This window comes from Phodopus roborovskii, unplaced genomic scaffold (genome assembly GCF_943737965.1).
Source record: "Phodopus roborovskii unplaced genomic scaffold, PHOROB, whole genome shotgun sequence".
NCBI classification, from domain to species: Eukaryota; Metazoa; Chordata; class Mammalia; order Rodentia; family Cricetidae; genus Phodopus; species Phodopus roborovskii.
In genome coordinates, this window is record NW_026126407.1 from 26,510,066 (window position 1) to 26,528,535 (window position 18,470).

General features: G+C 43.2%; 1 protein-coding gene across 1 annotated transcript; it reads right to left on the minus strand.

The window, feature by feature from the left end:
* Positions 1 to 15,399: 15,399 nt before the first annotated feature.
* Positions 15,400 to 18,251, minus strand: Il5 (interleukin 5). Its single transcript, XM_051181551.1, has 4 exons — positions 18,095 to 18,251; positions 17,542 to 17,574; positions 15,591 to 15,719; positions 15,400 to 15,513 (listed from the first exon to the last, which is right to left on the minus strand). Exons 1-4 carry the CDS (start codon positions 18,230 to 18,232, stop codon positions 15,415 to 15,417), a joined length of 399 nt encoding a protein of 132 aa, XP_051037508.1. The 5' UTR covers positions 18,233 to 18,251; the 3' UTR covers positions 15,400 to 15,414.
* Positions 18,252 to 18,470: the final 219 nt, after the last annotated feature.

Sequence of the window (18,470 nt, forward strand, 5' to 3'; positions counted from 1 at the left end):
GGCCTTTTTCCTTTGCAGCTCTTAATAGTCTTTCTTTTATTCTGTATGTTTGTTTTGATTATTATGTACCAAGGGGACTTTTTCTTTTTCTTTTTTTCTTTTGGTCCTGTCTATTTTCATAGACTCTTGTATTTTCATAGGCATGTCTTTCTTTAGGGGAAGTTTTCTTCTATGATTTTTTTTTTGTTGTTGTTGTTGAATATATTTTCTGTGCCTTTGAGTTGGACTTCTTCTCCTTCTTCTATCCCTATTATTCTTAGGTTCAATCTTTTCATGGTGTCCCAGATTTTCTGCATGTTTTTTGTTAAGAATTTGTTGGATTTAAATTTTTCTTTGACAGGTGAATCTATTTCCTCTGTCGTATACTCAATGCCTGAAATTCTGTTTCATCTCTTGCATTCTGTTGTTTATGCTTGCATTTGTGATTCCTGATCGTTTACCCAGATTTTCCATTTCCAGAATTCCCTAAGTTTGTGTTTTCCTTATTGCCTCTATTTGAGGTCTTGAATCATTTCCTTCGCTTGTTTGATTGCTTTTTCTTGGTTTTCTTTAAGGGATTTGCCAATATCTTCCAATTTTTTTTTTGTTTGTCTTTTCCTCCATTTCTTTAAGGGAATTTTTCATTTCCTCTTTAAGAACCTCAGTCATCCTCATAAAGTTATTTTTAGGTCATTTTTTCTGTTTCATCCGTGTTGGGATGTTCAGGTCTTGCTGTTGTGGCACCACTAGTTTCTAGTAGTGCTGTATTGTTCTTTATATTGCTGAGTGTGTTCTTACCTTGCTTCTATCCATTTCTTACTCTAATCACTATAGGTGGAGCTTGTGCTTCAGGGGGGTCTTTCTTCAATTGGTATAGTTGGGGGCTGTGGCTCTGTTGACCACTCCTTCAGGAGCAAGCAGAGCAGAGCTTCTGGTGAACACTCCTCCTGGTGGAAGTGGGTCAATGCTCAGGTGGTCACTCCTTGAGGTGAAGGTGGGGCTCCAGCTCCAGTGGACAGACTCCCCATTGGAGGTGTACATGGGGCTGAGGGTCCAGTGGTCGATGTAGTAGCAGAGTATCTCCAACAGAGAAATGGCAATGGATGCTGGCTGGGACACAGGTGCTCTTTCCCAGAGGAAATTTTTTGCGATAGTTTCTGGAAGCTGGAAACTGATGCTGTCATCTCATCCAGCGATCACTCCTCACTCCTGGGCCTAAGGCTGGACCTCCTCTGACACTGCTCCCAGGTCTGAGGCTCGTGGCTCCCTTGCTGCTGCTTGGGCCCTGAATCTCTGGACTTCCTCTAATGCTGCTTCAGGGCTGGGATTCCGGCCTCTCACTGAGGCTACTATGGGCCTGAAGGCCTTGCTCTGTTGCTGCTGCTCCAGGCTTGAAGTTCAGGCCTACCGCTGATGCTGCTCCTGGGTCTTCATTGGTATGAGTTTTTATATATTGATATAAACTTAATTTATTTTTGTTATACTGTATATATGTTTCTACTCTTGCTTAAGGTATTGTACCTATGGAGCTCATTTTAGAATATAATGTAAAGTTCTAGTACTTAAAGGTTATTATTACAAATTGTTTAAGATAATTAAGAAATGTAGGTTAGTAGTAAGTCATCTATTACAATCAAATTTGTGGCCATGTTAGGTATATTTTCAAGGTTAAACAGAGATATATTTTAGATGGATGGTCTTTAAACATTTCAGAGACCTACAGATTATGGCATTTAATATACTTTAATAACATGAAGCTTTTAATGACAATGAGACATGTCTGCTCCTGGCAGCACCAATTCAATTTACCTCAAAAAAGGATGATGGGCATTGAAGAACCGCCATATGCAGTTTGCTTTTTTTTTTACCACTAGGCAAGAAACTGCTCTTGCCTCGAATGCTGACAGTATGCTGTACAAACAAGCAAGACACAAAAGAAAGTGACTGCCGAACTTTGCCTAGACAAGGTATAACAGTCCTTCAAAATTCCTGCTTCACAGAAAAGTCTGTCAGATATCCTAGGCCTGCATGTTGAAGATAGATGCCCCAACATTGCAGAGGAACCTTGGGTAACTGTCCAAGCACCCAGATGTCTCTGTTGTTTCTATACTTCTGGAAGTTGTTTGCTCTGCAGTTCTTGTTTACTTAAGTAATATTATGTTCTCCTCGGTCTCTGATTTGATTGAAGATTTTAGATAGTTATAGTACAGTTTCCCTTGTTACCAAATTCAGAAAAAGAAACTGATACAAGTGGTGTAAAATGTATAAGGCTGAGAGACATTGAAGTTTAAATTGTTTATCTAAGAAAATGTTTTGAGGTCTAAAAAATAATTGTGGGTTGGTAATACAAGTTAGGATAAAAATGGTTTAAGTATAAAACTCTGAGGGGGTGTGGCAGTGCGTGGGGACGCGGCTGCGGCGGCTGCAGGGCTGGCTGGAAACTACTAAATTCCTGTGGGATCAAGTAGGATTTTGAAAGAACATAATGGATGGAGAGGAGAAAACCTGTGGAGGCTGTGAGGGGCCTGATGCCATGTATGTCAAGTTAATATCCTCTGATGGCCATGAGTTTATTGTAAAAAGAGAACATGCTTTAACATCAGGAACAATAAAAGCCATGTTGAGTGGACCAGGGCAGTTTGCTGAGAATGAAACCAATGAGGTCAATTTTAGAGAGATCCCTTCGCATGTGCTCTCCGAAGTATGCATGTATTTCACCTACAAGGTCCGCTATGCTAACAGCTCCACGGAGATTCCTGAATTCCCAATTGCGCCTGAGATTGCACTGGAACTGCTGCCAACTTCCTAGATTGTTAGATAAAATAAATTATAATAAACTGTTAATTTTTCAGTATTTAAAAAAAAGTATAAAACTCTGTACTCACCAAGATAGGACAGATAATGGAGTAATTTCTCCAAATTTGCTGATTGCAAATGGATTAGATAGTGTAAATGTAATTCTTACCTCATAATTGTTATATATAGTTTTACTGTATCAGAGTTAAACACCCCCCCTTTTTTTATTTAGACAAAAGAGGGAAAGTTGTGGAATATTTGTTTACCAAGTTGCCTTCTGATTGGTTTAATTAAAAAGCTGAATGACCAATAGCTAGGTAGGGGTGAAAAGGCAGGACTTCTAGGCAGAAAAAAAGGGAAGTCAGAGGGATGAATTTAAGCACAGGAGAGATGCCAATGGGATGCAGAACAAGTCAGACATACAGGACAGAGGAAAGGTAACCAGGCCGTGAGTTAGGAAGTAGATTAATAGAAACAAGTTAAGTTATAAGAGCTAGTTAGAAAAGAAGAAAAAAAACCTAGGCTAAGGCCAAGGTTTAGTAATTAATAATAAGTTTCTGTGTCATTATTTGGGGCTGGCAACAAAAAAGAAAATCGACTACATCTCCATTACATCCCCCTTCCCCCAAACTGCTCCACCGCCCTGCTAAGCACATCGAACTGAGCAGATATTCTCAAGTAATCACACCAGTGGTTCCAGGAGAGCCATTGCTTAACAACATAGAACACATTGTTTTAATCAACTGAACTGAAATCTTTGAAACCTCGGCCTCCCCTACCCTCCCACACCCAACATACCTTTCATGTGATAGAATTAAATGTAGTAATCAGGGCTTGGAGGTGTATGGTGGTAGTTAGTGCACATGTAAGAAGTACTGGGTTTAAACCCAAGCATCCAAAAAGATTGCTGCTGAGAGAATATTAGATAGACAGGGGAAATCGGAATAAGGTATAGCTTTTAGTTAATAATAATCAATATCTATGCACCACACAGTGCAGGGAAGATGGCATAGGTGATTCTATTCTAGCTGAATTAAATTGTGTTTTAATCTAAAACCACCCCTGAACTTAAAAGCTTTACTTAGGCCTGGAGGGATGGTTAAGAGCATTGGCTGCTCTTCCAGAGGACCCGGGTTTTATTCTTAGCACCCACATGTTGATTTACTATTGTCTGTAAATTCCACTTCCAGGTGATCCAATACCCTCTTCTGGTCTTCTCTGGTACCAGGCATGCATGTGGTTCACAGTCATACATGCAGGCCAAAAAATAAATAAAGAAGTAAATAATTCTTATATATAAAATGATAAATTAAAAAGTTTCATTTAAGTGGGAAATGATGGCATCTATCTATATATCCCAGCATTTGGGAGATAAAAGCAGGAAGAGCCAGATATTTCAAGGCCAACCAACATAGTGTTCAAGACCAGTACAGGTTACATGAGACTCTGTTTTGAGGAGATGGGATGGCAGATGATTAGGAAAAGAAGAAGTTGTCTATTTAAGGCAAGGCCATAACTTCCTGGCTAAGATTCCTTTAGAGCATATGCTGGACTGAAGTTCTGGGTCATAGGGTACACATACCTGAAATGTTTGCTACTAGGAACTGCTGCTTTTCAAAAGTACCCATTTATTCCCTTGGGTGATGTCTCAGAATTCCTTTTACTTCATGTCCTGGGCAGATGTGTAATATCTGACTTTTTGATTTCTGCCAGTCAGGTGGGTGGGAAGTGTTATCTCCCTGTGGTTTAATTTTGCATTTCCCTGGCAACTAACTCAGTGTGCATCTCTTCCTGTGTTTATTGACCATTTGCATTTCCTGTTCTGGGCAATGCTGATTCATGTCTTTTTACTTTTTTTCTTTTCTTTTTTTGAGTGGGTTATTTATCTTTTTCTGACTAGTTAAGAGAACTTTGTGACACTTTCTGGAGATGTATCCATTGTCTTTAATATTGTCACTGGTTTGTGGCACATCTTTACAAATGCCAAACTGGGTGATGTTGAATAGGGTGATCTTTTCTTTCATACTTTGTGCCGGGAGGGCTTCCCCCTATTAATCCTTCCTTTCTGGGTGGGCGAGCCTGCTTCCTCACCTGCCTCAGCTCTCCTTTAGCCTTTCCTGGGTCATTGGACCTCAGGAGATAACATTAATGAGCTCTTTCTCTTTTTAGATTCCCTTCTTTAAAATGTATTCATTTGTGTTTTACATCTGAGTGTGCTACATGTATGCCTGCATGCCAGAAGAAGGCATCATAATAACCACCTATTATAGATGGTTGAGCCATCATGTGGGTGCTGGGAATTGAACCCTGGGTCCTCTGGAAGAACAGCCAGTGCTCTTAACTGATGAGCCACCTCTTCAGTCCCCTTTAGATTCCTTTTTAAGCATTTATTTAGCCTGGAGTTGGAGGGCACTTGCGCCACAGCACACAAATAGAGACTGGAGGCCCACAGTTGGTTCACCCGCTCTGCCATGGGGTACCAGGGTCATCAGGTTCACAGCAAATGCCTTAGTTCACTGGCCCATTACTGAGTTCTTTGTCCACAGGTTCTGCACTGGGTTGGCAAGCACTGAGCAGCGGTTAAAGGGTGGGAGGAACATGGAGTCAGGATGCTCATCTTGACTCTGACTCCTCCTCGAGAAATCACTGCAGGCTGGGCAGCTGTCTTAATTGGAAGTGCCAGTGTTCACAAAGTGTCCCTCCACACATAATGCTCTGCACCCCTGTGTCTCAGAAGTAAGTGCCTGTTCTGGTACCGCTCCTGTGGCTATTAGCTCCAGATAGGTCTCTTTCCCTATGTCCTGTTCTCATTTTTAGTAGTCCCCTCATTAACTACTCTCCTCAAGGTATTCAGTGTGATGGATCATTCTGATTGTCAACTTGACACAAACTAGAATCACCTGAAAAAGAAGGCTCAATGTGGAATTGTCTAGTGCCTGGCCTGTGGCCATGCTGGCATGGAGCGGGGTGGGGGGTGGGGGGTGGGGTGGGGAGGTGGGGTGGGGGTGGGGTGGGGGGGTATCCCAATCAACTTCACTGATGTGGGAAGACCCAGCCTGAAAGTGGCAGCACCAGCCCCTGGTTTTGAACCCTTCACTTTAGAGTGGAGGTTAGCTGAGTACTAAGCATGCATACATTCATCTCTCTTGGCTCTAAAAGAAAAAAAAATGGTTCTTTGAGAATTTCAAACAATGTATTTTGATCATATTTAACCCTCCCCAACCCCTTCCAGATCTACCCCCTTGCCTTTCCACCCAGATTTGTGTCTTTTTTTTTTTTTTACCCACCAAGTCTAGTTTGTGCTGTCCATATATTCTTGGCTTGGTGGCCTTCCATTGGAGCAGGGTGGACCTACAGGGGCTACACTCCTGCAGAATATTGATTCTTCATCTCCCAACACCTATCAATTGCCAATAGTCCTCTGTTAGAGGTGGGACTTGGTGCCCATTACTCCTCTCCACGGCAAAGGTTGGCCATGTTTAGGTTTGCACAGGTCTGGTGCATGCTGTCACAACTGCTATTGAGTTCACATGTGTAGCTGTCCTGCTGTGTCTGGAAGACAGCTTCCTTGTAGGCATCCACTACCTCTGGGCCTTATGCTCTTTCCACTCCCTTTCCTGTGATGATCCCTGAACCTTGGGAGGGGGTGTATGATGTAGACTTCCCATTTAAGGCAGAGCATCCCATGGTCTCTCATTTTGTATACAATGACCTGTGGATCTGTGTGTTAATCATCAATGATTGCCAATAGAAGTTTCTCTGATGAGAGCTGAGAGAGTCAGTTTAATGCCAAGTTTGGGGACAGATGGAGCTTAGTCCCTACTATTATTCTGCTAAATAGATATCGTATTATTAAACTGGCTGTCTTTCCTCTTGACTGGATATGACATGATGAGCTATTCCTGCCACCTTAACTGTGAGCTTAAATAAACCCTTTCTCCTTGAATTGCTTTTTGTCAGATTGTTTTATCATAGCAGCAGAAATGATACTGAGACACTGAGCATAAAGGTTCTAGCCATGTCTTACCAGGAATGCTCACCCAGAGGGCAACTTTGTGGGATCTCTCTCTCTCTCCCATGTGGGATCCAAGGATTGAATGTCACTCATCAAGCTTGGTGGCCAGTCCCTGAGCCATATCACCCGCCCAAATCTCCCTTGTAACATATAGTCATTCTAGTGGTTCTATTTCTCTAGAAAACCCTGACACAGGAAGTAAGACTATAAAAGGACATCATATGTCATCAGGGAATTTCAAGCTAAAGCCGGATGCCACTACACACTTATTAGAATGGCCCAGATCCAAAGTCCTGCCAACACCAGATGCTGGTGACAATGTGTGACAACAGAAAGTCTTATTCATTACTGGTGGGGATGCAGCATGGTGCAGGAAACAGTGGGCAGCTTCCTACAGAACTGAACAGGTTTTCACCAGACTTCACAGAGTGTGCTCTTTGCCCTCTATCCAAATGAGGGGGAAACGTACATTAGTCAAAAAAAACCTACATGTGGATATTCATAGAGGCCTCATTTATAATAGCCAAACCTGGAAGCAATCACGATGTCTTCTCGGGGGATAAATACACACTGTGGGCCATCCAGGCAGTAGAATATTAAGTTCAGTGTTAAAAAGAACACCTGCTCAACTATGTTCATAGCAGCATTATTCATAGTAGTCAGAACCTGGAAACAACCTAAATGCCCCTCAACGGAAGAATGGACAAAGAAAATGTGGTACGTTTACACAATGGAGTACTACTCAGCTATAAAATCTAATGACATCATGAAATTTGCAGGCAAATGGATGGAACTAGAAAAATAAGCACCCAGACCCAGAAAAACAAATATGGTATGTACTCACTCATAAGTGAAAACTAGATATAAAGCAAAGGATAACCAGACTACAATCCACAGCTCCAGAGAAGCTAGGTAAAAAGGACCCTAAGAGAGACACATGGATCTCCTGGAGGTAAGAAGGGGCTATAAAGGGGAGGGGATGGGGGATGAGAACATGAGGGAATGGGATGGTCAAGTTAGGGGAGGAACAGAGCGGGAGAGCAATGAAAGAGGTATTGTGAAGAAGCAGGCAGATCTCTGTGAGTTCAAGGCTAGCCTGGTATACAGAGCAAGTTCCAGGACAGGCTCCAAAACAATATAGAGAAACTCTGCCTCAAAAAACAGAGAGAGAGAGAGAGAGTGAGAGAGAGAGAAAGAGAGAGAGAGAGAGAGAGAGAGAGAGAGAGAGAGAGAAGAGAGATTTTGATAGAGAAACCCATTATGGGGTTGGGGAGAAACCTGGTGCTAGGGAAATTCCCAGCTAAGACTCCTAGCAATAGTGGAGAGGGTGCCTGAATAGGCCTTCCCCTGTAATCAAATTGGCGACTACTTTAATTATCACCACAGAACCTTCATCCAGTAACTGATGGAAGTAGTTGCAGGGATCCACAGCCAAGCACCAGGCTGAGCTCTAGGAGTCCAGTCAAAGAGAGTGAGGAAGGATTATATGAGCAAGGGGAGGTCAAAATCATGATAGGGAATCCCACAGAAACAACTGACTTGAGCTAATGGGAGCTCATGGACTCTAGACCAACAGCTAGGAAGCCTGCATAGGACCAAACTAGGTACTGTGCATGTGGGCCACAGTTGTGTAGCTTGGTCTGTCTGAGGGGCCCCGGCAGTAATACCAGGATCTATCCCCGATGCGTGAGCTAGCTTTTTGGGAGTCCATTCCCTATGGTGGGATGCCTTGCTCAATCATGATACAGAAGGGAGGAGCTTGTCCTGCCTCAACTTAATGCATCAGGCTTTGTTGATTCCCCATGGGAGGCCTTACCCTTTGGAGGAGAGGATGGGGATGGGCTGTGGGGAGGGGGAGGAGAGAGGGAGAGAGAAATTTGGTTGGTATGTAAAACAAATAAAAAATTTAAAAAGAAAGAAATGACTAGGGCTGGGACAAGCTCGTCATGTAAAGCGCCTGTCTCAAAAGCACAAGGAACTGAGCACCCACATGCAAAAGCCAGGCAATGTTGGCACACACCTGAGGGAGTGGGGTGGCTGGGGGCAGTCAGGGACTGCTGGGCAGCAAATTTAGCTCAATGGTGAGCTCTAATTAGTGAGTTCAGTGAGCGACCTTGACTCCAAAAACTAAGATGGAGAGCAGTAGAGGAAGGCACTCAGTGTTGAGCTCTGGCCTCTGCACATACTCACACACATGTGCTTGTACACACACACACACACACACACACACACACACACACACACACCATACACAGAAGAAATGAGACATTGGAGCTGTATCTCTGTGGTAGAGTGTTGACCTGAGTTCTTAACCTGAGAAGACAGAGAAGGGGACAAAGGGGGATGGGCAGGGGACAAAGGGGGGTGGGCAAGGTTCATTATGAAAGGTCATGCCTGGTGGGTAAGGCAGGAAGATTGTGAGTCCAAGTTCAAGGCCAGCCTAGGTAGGCTATATAGAAAAACCCTGTTTAAACACACACACCCACACACACCCCACACACACACTGGAAGCCCACATATGAATTACTAGTGAAAGGAACCAACCTGAAAAGTCTACATTTGCATCATTCTGGAAACATTAAAACTGTTGACACAATACAATAGCAGTAGTTGTCAATCTTGGAGATAGGCAGGAATGGATAGGCAGAGCACAGGAGGTTTCGAGGTCAGTGAAATCACTGGGTACAACTACAGTGGTGGTAATGTGTTATTACACATTATGGGCCACTGTGTTTTGTGAGTCTCTCTACCCATGAAATGTACAGCACCAAGAGTGAATGTAGTAAACAATGAACTTAGAGTGATGATCATAGATCAATGTTGGGTCAACAGGGTGACAATAGGCACCTACCAGGACTGGGGTGATGGCTCAGCAGTTGAGAGTGCTTACTGCTCTCACCAGGGCCCAAGTCTGGCATCCTGCACCCACATCAGGTGTTTCACAACCACCTAAGCTTCTTCCAGCCTCTGTTAGCACCTGCACTGAAGTTCACATATCCGTACACAGACATATAATGTACACATAAGTACAAAACAAAGCTTGGAACTGCAGAGATGGCCCAGGGGGATCTAACAACCCTCTTCTGGTCTCTGTGGGCATCAGGCAAGCATGTGGTACGCAGACATACAAGTAGGCAAAGCACTCATACACATATAAATAAAATAAAATGCACATTTTTTAAAAAAAGATCAAAACAGGTAGAATAGTATACAAAAAGGCATAAGGGATTCTGAGGGTGTAGTGTAGTTGGTAGAGTGTTTGCCTAGCATGCCTGAAACCCTGGGTTCAAGTCCTAGTATGGTATGAACCAGGTGTGACAGCACTGCCTGCAATCTCAGCGCCCAGAAGGTGGATCAGGAATTCAAGGTTATCCTTAGCTATATTGAGAATTCGAGTGCTCCGACTCTTGGGGCAGTCAATGATGGGGAACACCTAGAAGGGAGAGGGGGCAAGGGACACGAAGAATGGACAGCAAGACAGTATACTGATCAAGCTGACAAATTTTATTTTCTCAGGGAGGCTTATATAGGACCATGGGCAGGATGTCAGCAGGGTTTGCACGTAGCCAGGGCATGGGCACTGGCATGTAGGCAGAGTGAGAAGATCGGTAGAAGAAATGCCCTAAGCTGTTTAGCTAACCTGTAATTGGCTCTAAATTGCAGCAGGAGAGAGAGCCCTGAGCTATTTTTTAACTGGTTGTGAAACTGCAAGCCTGTACCTTGGAAAGTTCTGCTGAACATTCTGTTTATTTCTTTAAGAGGCAGTAATTTTCTATCTCAGAGACCCGAGGTTGTGAGGATGGTGATGGTCCCCAATATTTGAGGGCTGGAGAGATGGCTCAGCAGTTAAGAGCACTGGCTGCTCTTCCAGAGGTCCTAAGTTCAATTTCCAGCAACCATATGGTGGCTCACAACCATCTGTAATAGGATCTGATGTCCTCTTCTGACCTGCAGGTGTACATGCAGAGTTCTCATACATAAAATATAAATAAATAAAAAATTTAAAAAAGAATTTGAGTCAAAAAAAAGCAGAGGTATAAAAATTATGTGGTGTTCTAGAAAGAACAAGTGTCATTATTCCTATTGGGTAATACTTCTTCAGTAACTGTTTTCTTTTTGTTGTTTTTGTTTGTTTGCTTTTCAAGACAGGTTTTCTCTGTGTAGACTTTGAAGATACCCCATGGAAGGCCTCACCCTCCCTGGGAGCAGAAAGGGGATGGGATAAGGAGTTGGTGGAGGGCAGGGGAGGAGGGGAGAGGGAACTGGGTCTGACAAGAAAAAAAAAAACTTGTTTCTAATTTAAATTAAAAAAAGAAAAGAAAAGAAATCACCATCCTTCTGTATCAGGCTTCTGATAAGTGGGTTACAGGCCTGTCATACAAGAGGGGGGATTGTATTGATAATGGACCTAAAGACTTGAGGTTGGTTTTCTGTTGTTACTGTAACAAAATAACAGAGGTAACTAACTTTACAATGGAAACATTTACCTGGGGGTCACAGTTTTGTGAGTGTTAGTCCTTGGTTGATTGACCCTGTATTTGGATCTGTAGTGAGGTACATAATGGTGGCAGGTGCATAGAAGAAGAAACTGTTCGTCTCATGATGACATAGAAATAGAAAGAAGAGGAAGGGGTGGGCTTCTATAATCCCCTCAAAGGCAAGCCTCCCATGATCTAACTTCCTCATACTAGGCTCCACCCTTGAAAAGTCCCAAAATGTCCTAATAGCACCATAGGCCATGGAATGAGCCTTCTACTGGAGCCTCTGGGTGGACATTTCAAGTCTAAACTATAGCAACTTTTCTCCATCATTATTTCATCTAAAAAAGCAAACTGTTAGCGAGGTATGACGGTGCACACTTGGAAAGCTGAGATAGGAAGATGACGTCAAGTTCAAAGCAGCCTAAAATGTATAAGGAGACCCATCTCAAAGATATAAGCCCAGAGTCTGAAGTGATGGCTCAGTGGTTAAGGACATTTGTGCTGGCAGAGGACCCGAGTGCAGGTCCTAATACTCACATGGTGGCTCACGACCATCCCTAACTTCAGGTCTGGAGGTTTCAAAAGAAATCCTTTCCTTGCAACGATTAGACACATTAGTGATTAATTACAAGCCACCCATTATGCATCAGTGTGGCTTTAATGAAAGAAACAAAAGAACTTCTCCTTGAAGACATACAACCAAGAGTGAGTCCACATTCAAATTTTGACCCCTGCATCTTCCATCTTCTGTCTGTCTGTTGCATGAGTCTGAAACTGCCTGCCTAAGGACTGGCTTGTGAGTCTGTGCCTAACAAAGGGCTTCACTCCATACCCCCCACCCCCGCAGACAAGCTTTCTCTCTGTAGCCCTGGTTGTCCTTGCTGCCTCTGCTTCTCAAGTGCCAGGATTAAAGGTGTGTGCCACCATGCCTTCTAGCAGTCTTAGTCTTAAGTGACCTCAGGATGCATTATTAACTCAGCTGTGAGGTGCAGCAAAAGTTCCAGTCTCTTAGAATGTAAGAGATGTCTTCATAATACTGGATCACCACATTTTCTGTCCTTGGCAGGCACCAGGAATGCATGGAGTACACACATCCTTAATGGAGGATGGTGGTTCATGTTATAATCCCAACACTTGGGAAACCAAGGCAGGAGAATCATGAGTTTGAGACTAGGTCCAAAAAATATGTCAGACCCAACATACTAAAATACAGACCTACCAGGCAAGCGGCCCCATTGATGTAATAGTGGCATGACTTTTTTTTTGAGGGGGGCAGTGATAACTGTTAAGAACTAGCAGCCAGCTGACCCCTGCCCCCAACAATGGGCGAGACTCTCATGGCCGTATCATCGCTACATCAGCCTTACCTGGCTGCCAAAGGACTCAGTTACGCATGCGCAAGCCCCCCTTTTAAAGCAAGTGCACCTCTCTCTCTCTTGCTTCCCCCTTTTGCCTTTTCTTGCCCCCTCTTGCTCTCTCTCTGCCCCCTGCTCTCTCTCTCTCTTCTCTCTCTCTCTCTCTCTCCCTCTCTCTCTCCTGCTTTCGGTTGGCCACCAACTACCCCCTCTTTCTCTCCCTTCTCTCAATAAACTCCACGTGGGCACTGAGTCTCGTGTTTGTGTTTCTTAGGCATTAGTTGCATCAAAAGAACAATAACCAACCATGGTTTCTTATCATGTTTAAGTCATGCTCCACAGGAGGGAATATATGTTTGGTACTGCAAATCTGGTCAGAATCCCATGGATCCCAGAAGTCACAGAACCTCCAGGGAACCTTCTAAATGTAACATACACAGATCCCAAAGCGCAAGTAAGAAGATGAAAGAGAGGGTGGAAAGAATGTGAGAGCCAAAGAATAGGAGAAATACCATGAAATGTTCTTTTCTGGATATGACATGGCCCTTGTCCTCATGAACTCCCAGAGGCAGTTATCTACACACCATCAAGCCAAAGTTTCAGCATGAATGGGGAGGGAAAAATCATAAGGGGCCTCGCCTAGACGAGGGTCTGTTGGGGAGGGAGAGTGAATTTTCTTTGGGGTTGTTGCTACAGGTAGGTTGCCCATGCTTTCATGAATGGCTCCATACCCATGTGCATAGGGGCAGCACTAATCAGACTCGGTGGGTTAAAAAGAAGAGGGGGGAGATTTGAAATGGGGAGGAAGACATACTGGGGAGCCCTGGAGGAGTTTCAACAGGAGTAGATATGACCAAGATATATTACATAGAGATATGAGACTCTCAAGGAAAAAATACTATACTGAAAAATAAAAATGAATACGTAAGCATATAAATAAGTATACCTTATTTTATTACACTTTAAAAAGCCAAGTGCCGTTTAAAAAAAAATACTAAGGAGCTAGGAGATGCTTCCATGGGTAAGGATGCTTGTTGTGTAAGCAGGGGGACTGGAGTTTGAGTCTCTAGCACTCATAAAAAGCCACACATGGCCATTAATGCCTATAACTCCAACACTGGAACTGATAGAAACAGAGGATCATTGGTGCTTGCTGGATACCAGCCTAGTCAAAAATAAAACAATGGGAAAGTCCATGTTCAGCAAGAGAGCCTGATTCAAAGGAGTGAGGTGGAGAGAGATGGAGGACCACACCCAGCATCTTGCTCTGGCCTCTACAGCCCATGCACATGCAACTTGTGTATACAGACATTTCGTGGTGCTTTATATTTCAAGAAATGGGATGAAGAGCTGGAGCTGAGATACACTAAAAAGAATGTAGCCCTGGGCAGAAGTGACCATCATGTGACCTGTGAAAGAGCCTGAACAATTTTAGGTCACAGAGGGTTGGGGAGACATGGCACCCAGATTCCGGGAGGAAGACCTTCCCCCGGGAACAAAAATGAACATTTCTAGCTTCCTTCATGAATGGGGCTTGTGCCTGATTAGCTAAATTCTCATTAGTTGGGAGAAATTAAACTACATATTTCCACACTGGGCCCCTCTCAGTGGAAACCTTAACACTTAACACACATTTTTTCAATTCTAGATCTAGTCCTGGAGAAAGGGCCCATATTTACTCTCTCTCTCTCTCTCTCTCTCTCTCTCTCTCTCTCTCTCTCTCTCTCTGTCTCAAGTGGAGACCAAAGGCCAACCTCAGATGTCCTTCTGCAGGACACTATCCACCTTGCTTTTTGAAACAGGATCTGTCATCTAGATTGGGTGATTACAGAATCCAGGGATGCATCTGTCTCTGCCTCCCAGTGCTAGGATCACTTGTGTGTCCCCACCATGCCCAGCTTTCCCCAGTGGGTTTTGGAGCTTGAGCTCAGGTCTTCATACGTGCACAGCAAGCCTTCACAATGGAGTCATCTCCCCATTCCTCTCATTCATTCTTCTGCTGTTTGACTTAACTCATCTGGTCATATTGCTGCACAGGGAGATCCAGGCTCAGTCTCAGCCCCTGTCCCTGCTCTCAATATCTCTCCCAAGCCCTTCTGGGTCATTTCCACCCTTGGTATGCCCAGAAACTCTAAGGAGCTGGGGTGTTCAGCCAGCACCAACTCAGACCCTCTTCTGAACACCATGCAGGGACACGGCACACCTCCAGCATTAGAAGAGACCAGCAATGAACTGAATGAGAGTAGTACCTTTAGCTTTATTATAATATTGCACACATTGCAATAAATAATAATTTACTGAATCTTTAAACACATCATAAATAATATGGATATCTTACAGAATTAAATAAAAGCATATATCTATTTTTTTCCTAGAGTAACCTGGAAGAGACATCTTCAATGACCCTGATACATGAATTCTCACTGCAATGGGATATCCCTTTCCTTCTCCAAACTCTGGCTACTCCAGGCACAGAAAGACCATCATGACACAATCGGATTCATACATAAGAACATAAGAAAGTTAGCCTCATGGGAATTGAGAGTAGAGGTGGGGTTACCAGAGGCTGGAGAGAATAACACAAAAAGGATGTTAAATATTTTGTCATATGTAAATGATCAACATTTGAGGAGATAGATAGGTTTAACTTAACTACATGATGTAAATATGAGTGGGAACAGTGTATGGTAACCCTTAATTTGTGCTTTTTTTGGGGGGGGTATGCATCAGTTTAAAAATCAACTTCAAATAAAATCTGAGGTCATATCTTCACTGCACCAGCTCAGCCTCAGTCTTCCATTGTCCACTCTGTACTCATCACACCCAGGAACTCTTGCAGGTAATCCAGGAACTGCCTAGTTCTCCGCCTCTCCTGGCCACATTGCTCCTGTGAAAAGAACAGACTGTCATTGACTGCTGGAGAAAGAGGGGCGGCCAGACTTGCAGGGCTCCCAGGGAACTTACTTTTTGGCTGTCAATGTATTTCTTTATTAACGACAAGTTTTGGAATAGAGTTTCCACGGCACCCCCACGGACAGTTTGATTCTTCAGTATGTCTAGCCCCTGAAAGATTTCTCCGATGCACAGCTGGTGCTGAAAGGGGAAGACTAATTAAAAACCAAGTAGAACAAGATAAAGCCAGCCCACAAAGTACACATTTCAAAATAGCACGCTATATGTAATAAATGTGAAATTTAAATGCATCAGTGTAAAAAACAACCCAGACCAATGGAGACATGGTGGGGCTTATCTGTAATGCCAGTATTCAGGAGGTAGAGCTAAGAAACAAGACTTCAAGGCCAGCTTCTGATACATAGAGTTTGAAGCCAGCCAGTGCCACATGAAACTGTTTAAAAAAAAATCAAAACCAAAGTTAGGCTTTAGACTAGAAAGATGGCTGGAAGGTTAAGATCACTGGCTGCTCTCCCAGAGGACCTGGGTTCAGTTCCCAGCACCCTTGTGGTGGCTCACAACCGTCTGAGTCCTGCGGTTAAAGGTGAGTAGCACTAGCCCCAGCCCAATATTTCTTTAAAAATTAGGCTAATGATTTTTTCTATTTATAATAATGAAATCATGTACTTTACACTAGAATAAAATATATTGTAAGTGTATGTAATATCATTATATAGTCATATTCATTTAACCATGTAGAAGTTGCTAATAGAGGGCATTCATTATATTTTTTGTGTGTCTACCAATCATTACCTAAGAATATAGCCCTCTGAGCTGGACAGGTGGCTCAGTGGTTAAGAGCACTTGATGCTCTTGCTGAGGACACAGGTTCAGTTCCCAGCCCCCACATGACAACTCAGAACCATCTGGAGCTCCAGTCCCAGATGATCTGATGCCCTCTTTTAGCTTTCGGGGACACCAAACACATATATTGAACTCAAACATACGTGCAGGCAAAATACTCATACACATAAAATAAAAATAAATAAAAGGATACAACCCTAAGTTATCAGTACTTTCAGAAAGATAAGAGAGTGGGCTGGGTCTGGAACTCACTGTTAGAGTGCTTATCCTGTACATGCAAGGCCCTGGGCTTGATCCTCAAATACAAAACAAGAAAAGGAAAAGAAATGCACTAGGAGAAGAAAACCGTAGGCAGAACCAAACGGAGCCTAGCAGGAGCTCTCACCATGTGTAGTGCAAAGCATCTTTGATGTGAGGCTTAGTTAGATGGAGGGCTGTCAGTGTCGATTGACCACTTATATAACAGATTCTGCTAGTCAATCCTTACATTGATTGGTTGGTGGCTTTTGAGTGTCACGTAGCCCAGGCTGGCCTCTAGCTCAGTATGTGGCTAAGAATGACCTTGAATCTCTGCTCCTCCTGCTTTCATTTTCCCATTGCTGAGATTACACACACGTACTGCCATGCCTAGTTTATGGAGTACAGAGTAAGGAACCCAAAGCTTTGTGCATATCAGGTGTTCTTCAATGGAGCTACATCTCCAGCCCTCTCATGTTTGTTTGTTGATACAGGTTGTGTAATCCAGGAAGGCTTTGAATTTATATGTAGCCTAAGCTGGCTTCAGACTCATGCTGTCCCTGCCTCGGGCTCCCAAATACTGGGATTACATCATTTGCCATTCTGTTCTTTATTCTTCATATGTGAAAGCACATACTTTCACATCCACCCACATAAAAAATTTCAAATGAATTCAATTTTTACTGAAAAGGAAATCAAACAGTTTTGACGGAAAACAAATTAGCTAGCTGTGGTGTCACAGGCTTGTGTCCCAGCTACTTGCACTGAGACAAAAGGATCACTCAAACACAGGAGCTTGGGACCTGATGAGATGCCCACTCCAAACACAACACCACAAAGCAAGAAGCAAATGACCCATAGCTCAGTGTGTGAAGTGGACTTATTCATGCAATCATGGCATTTGAAGCATAACTTAACTTACATTTTTATGAGTAGGAACAGGAAGCCTCACCGTCTGCAAATGAAAAAGCAAAGGGTCATTTCCAAAGTATTTGTGGTTGTTTTAATACATTGTTTGCTGGTTATGGTCACCTGTGCACTAACACTAACACATTCATAATTGCATTATTCATGGCAGATCTTTATGTGTGGGAATGAACTGTCATAGATTATTAATGTTTTAAAAAAATTTTTTTTGAGTCAGGGTCTCACTGTGTAGCTCTGGCTGGCCAGGAACTTGCTGTATAGACCAAGATGACCTTGAACTCACAGAAATCCACCTGTCTCTGCCTCTGAGTACTAGTATTAAAGGCATGTGCCACCACATCCAGCTATTTATGTATTTTAAAGAGCTGTTGAGGCAGGTGAGGTAAACTATGTCTGCAGTCCTAGTATTTGGGAGACAGAGGCAAGAAGATCTCCTAGGAATTGTGACAGCTTGGTCTACACAGCAAGTTTGAGGCCAGTCAGGGCTTCGTAGCAAGATCCTATCTTGAAAACAAAACCAAACTGTAGAAATAAAAATTGTACTTTACCTCATTGCTTGTCAGTAGAGCTCGGTGAGTGGACAGCTGTATCAAGGTCTCTTTCACCACCATGCTCATGGGAATCTCTATAGCCATGGCCCAAACACAGGCAACAGTTAGGACGCTCAAGTGCAGAAGCAGTCTCATGATTCTGAAGTCTTCAGTGTTGGCCTTTAGCAAAGGAAGAGCACAGGGCAGGTGCATCCCCAACCAATTTATTCTCTCTTTGAGGAAATGAATAATTTCTAACAATCAGATAGAGGACACCTAATAAAGGCAAGTAGTGAAACTCAGTATTTCCAATGCCTTCCTTGGGTCTTCAAAAAAAAAAATGCATTTTCCCCTCATAATAGTAAACATCTCTACCCCCACCACTGTTTAAAAA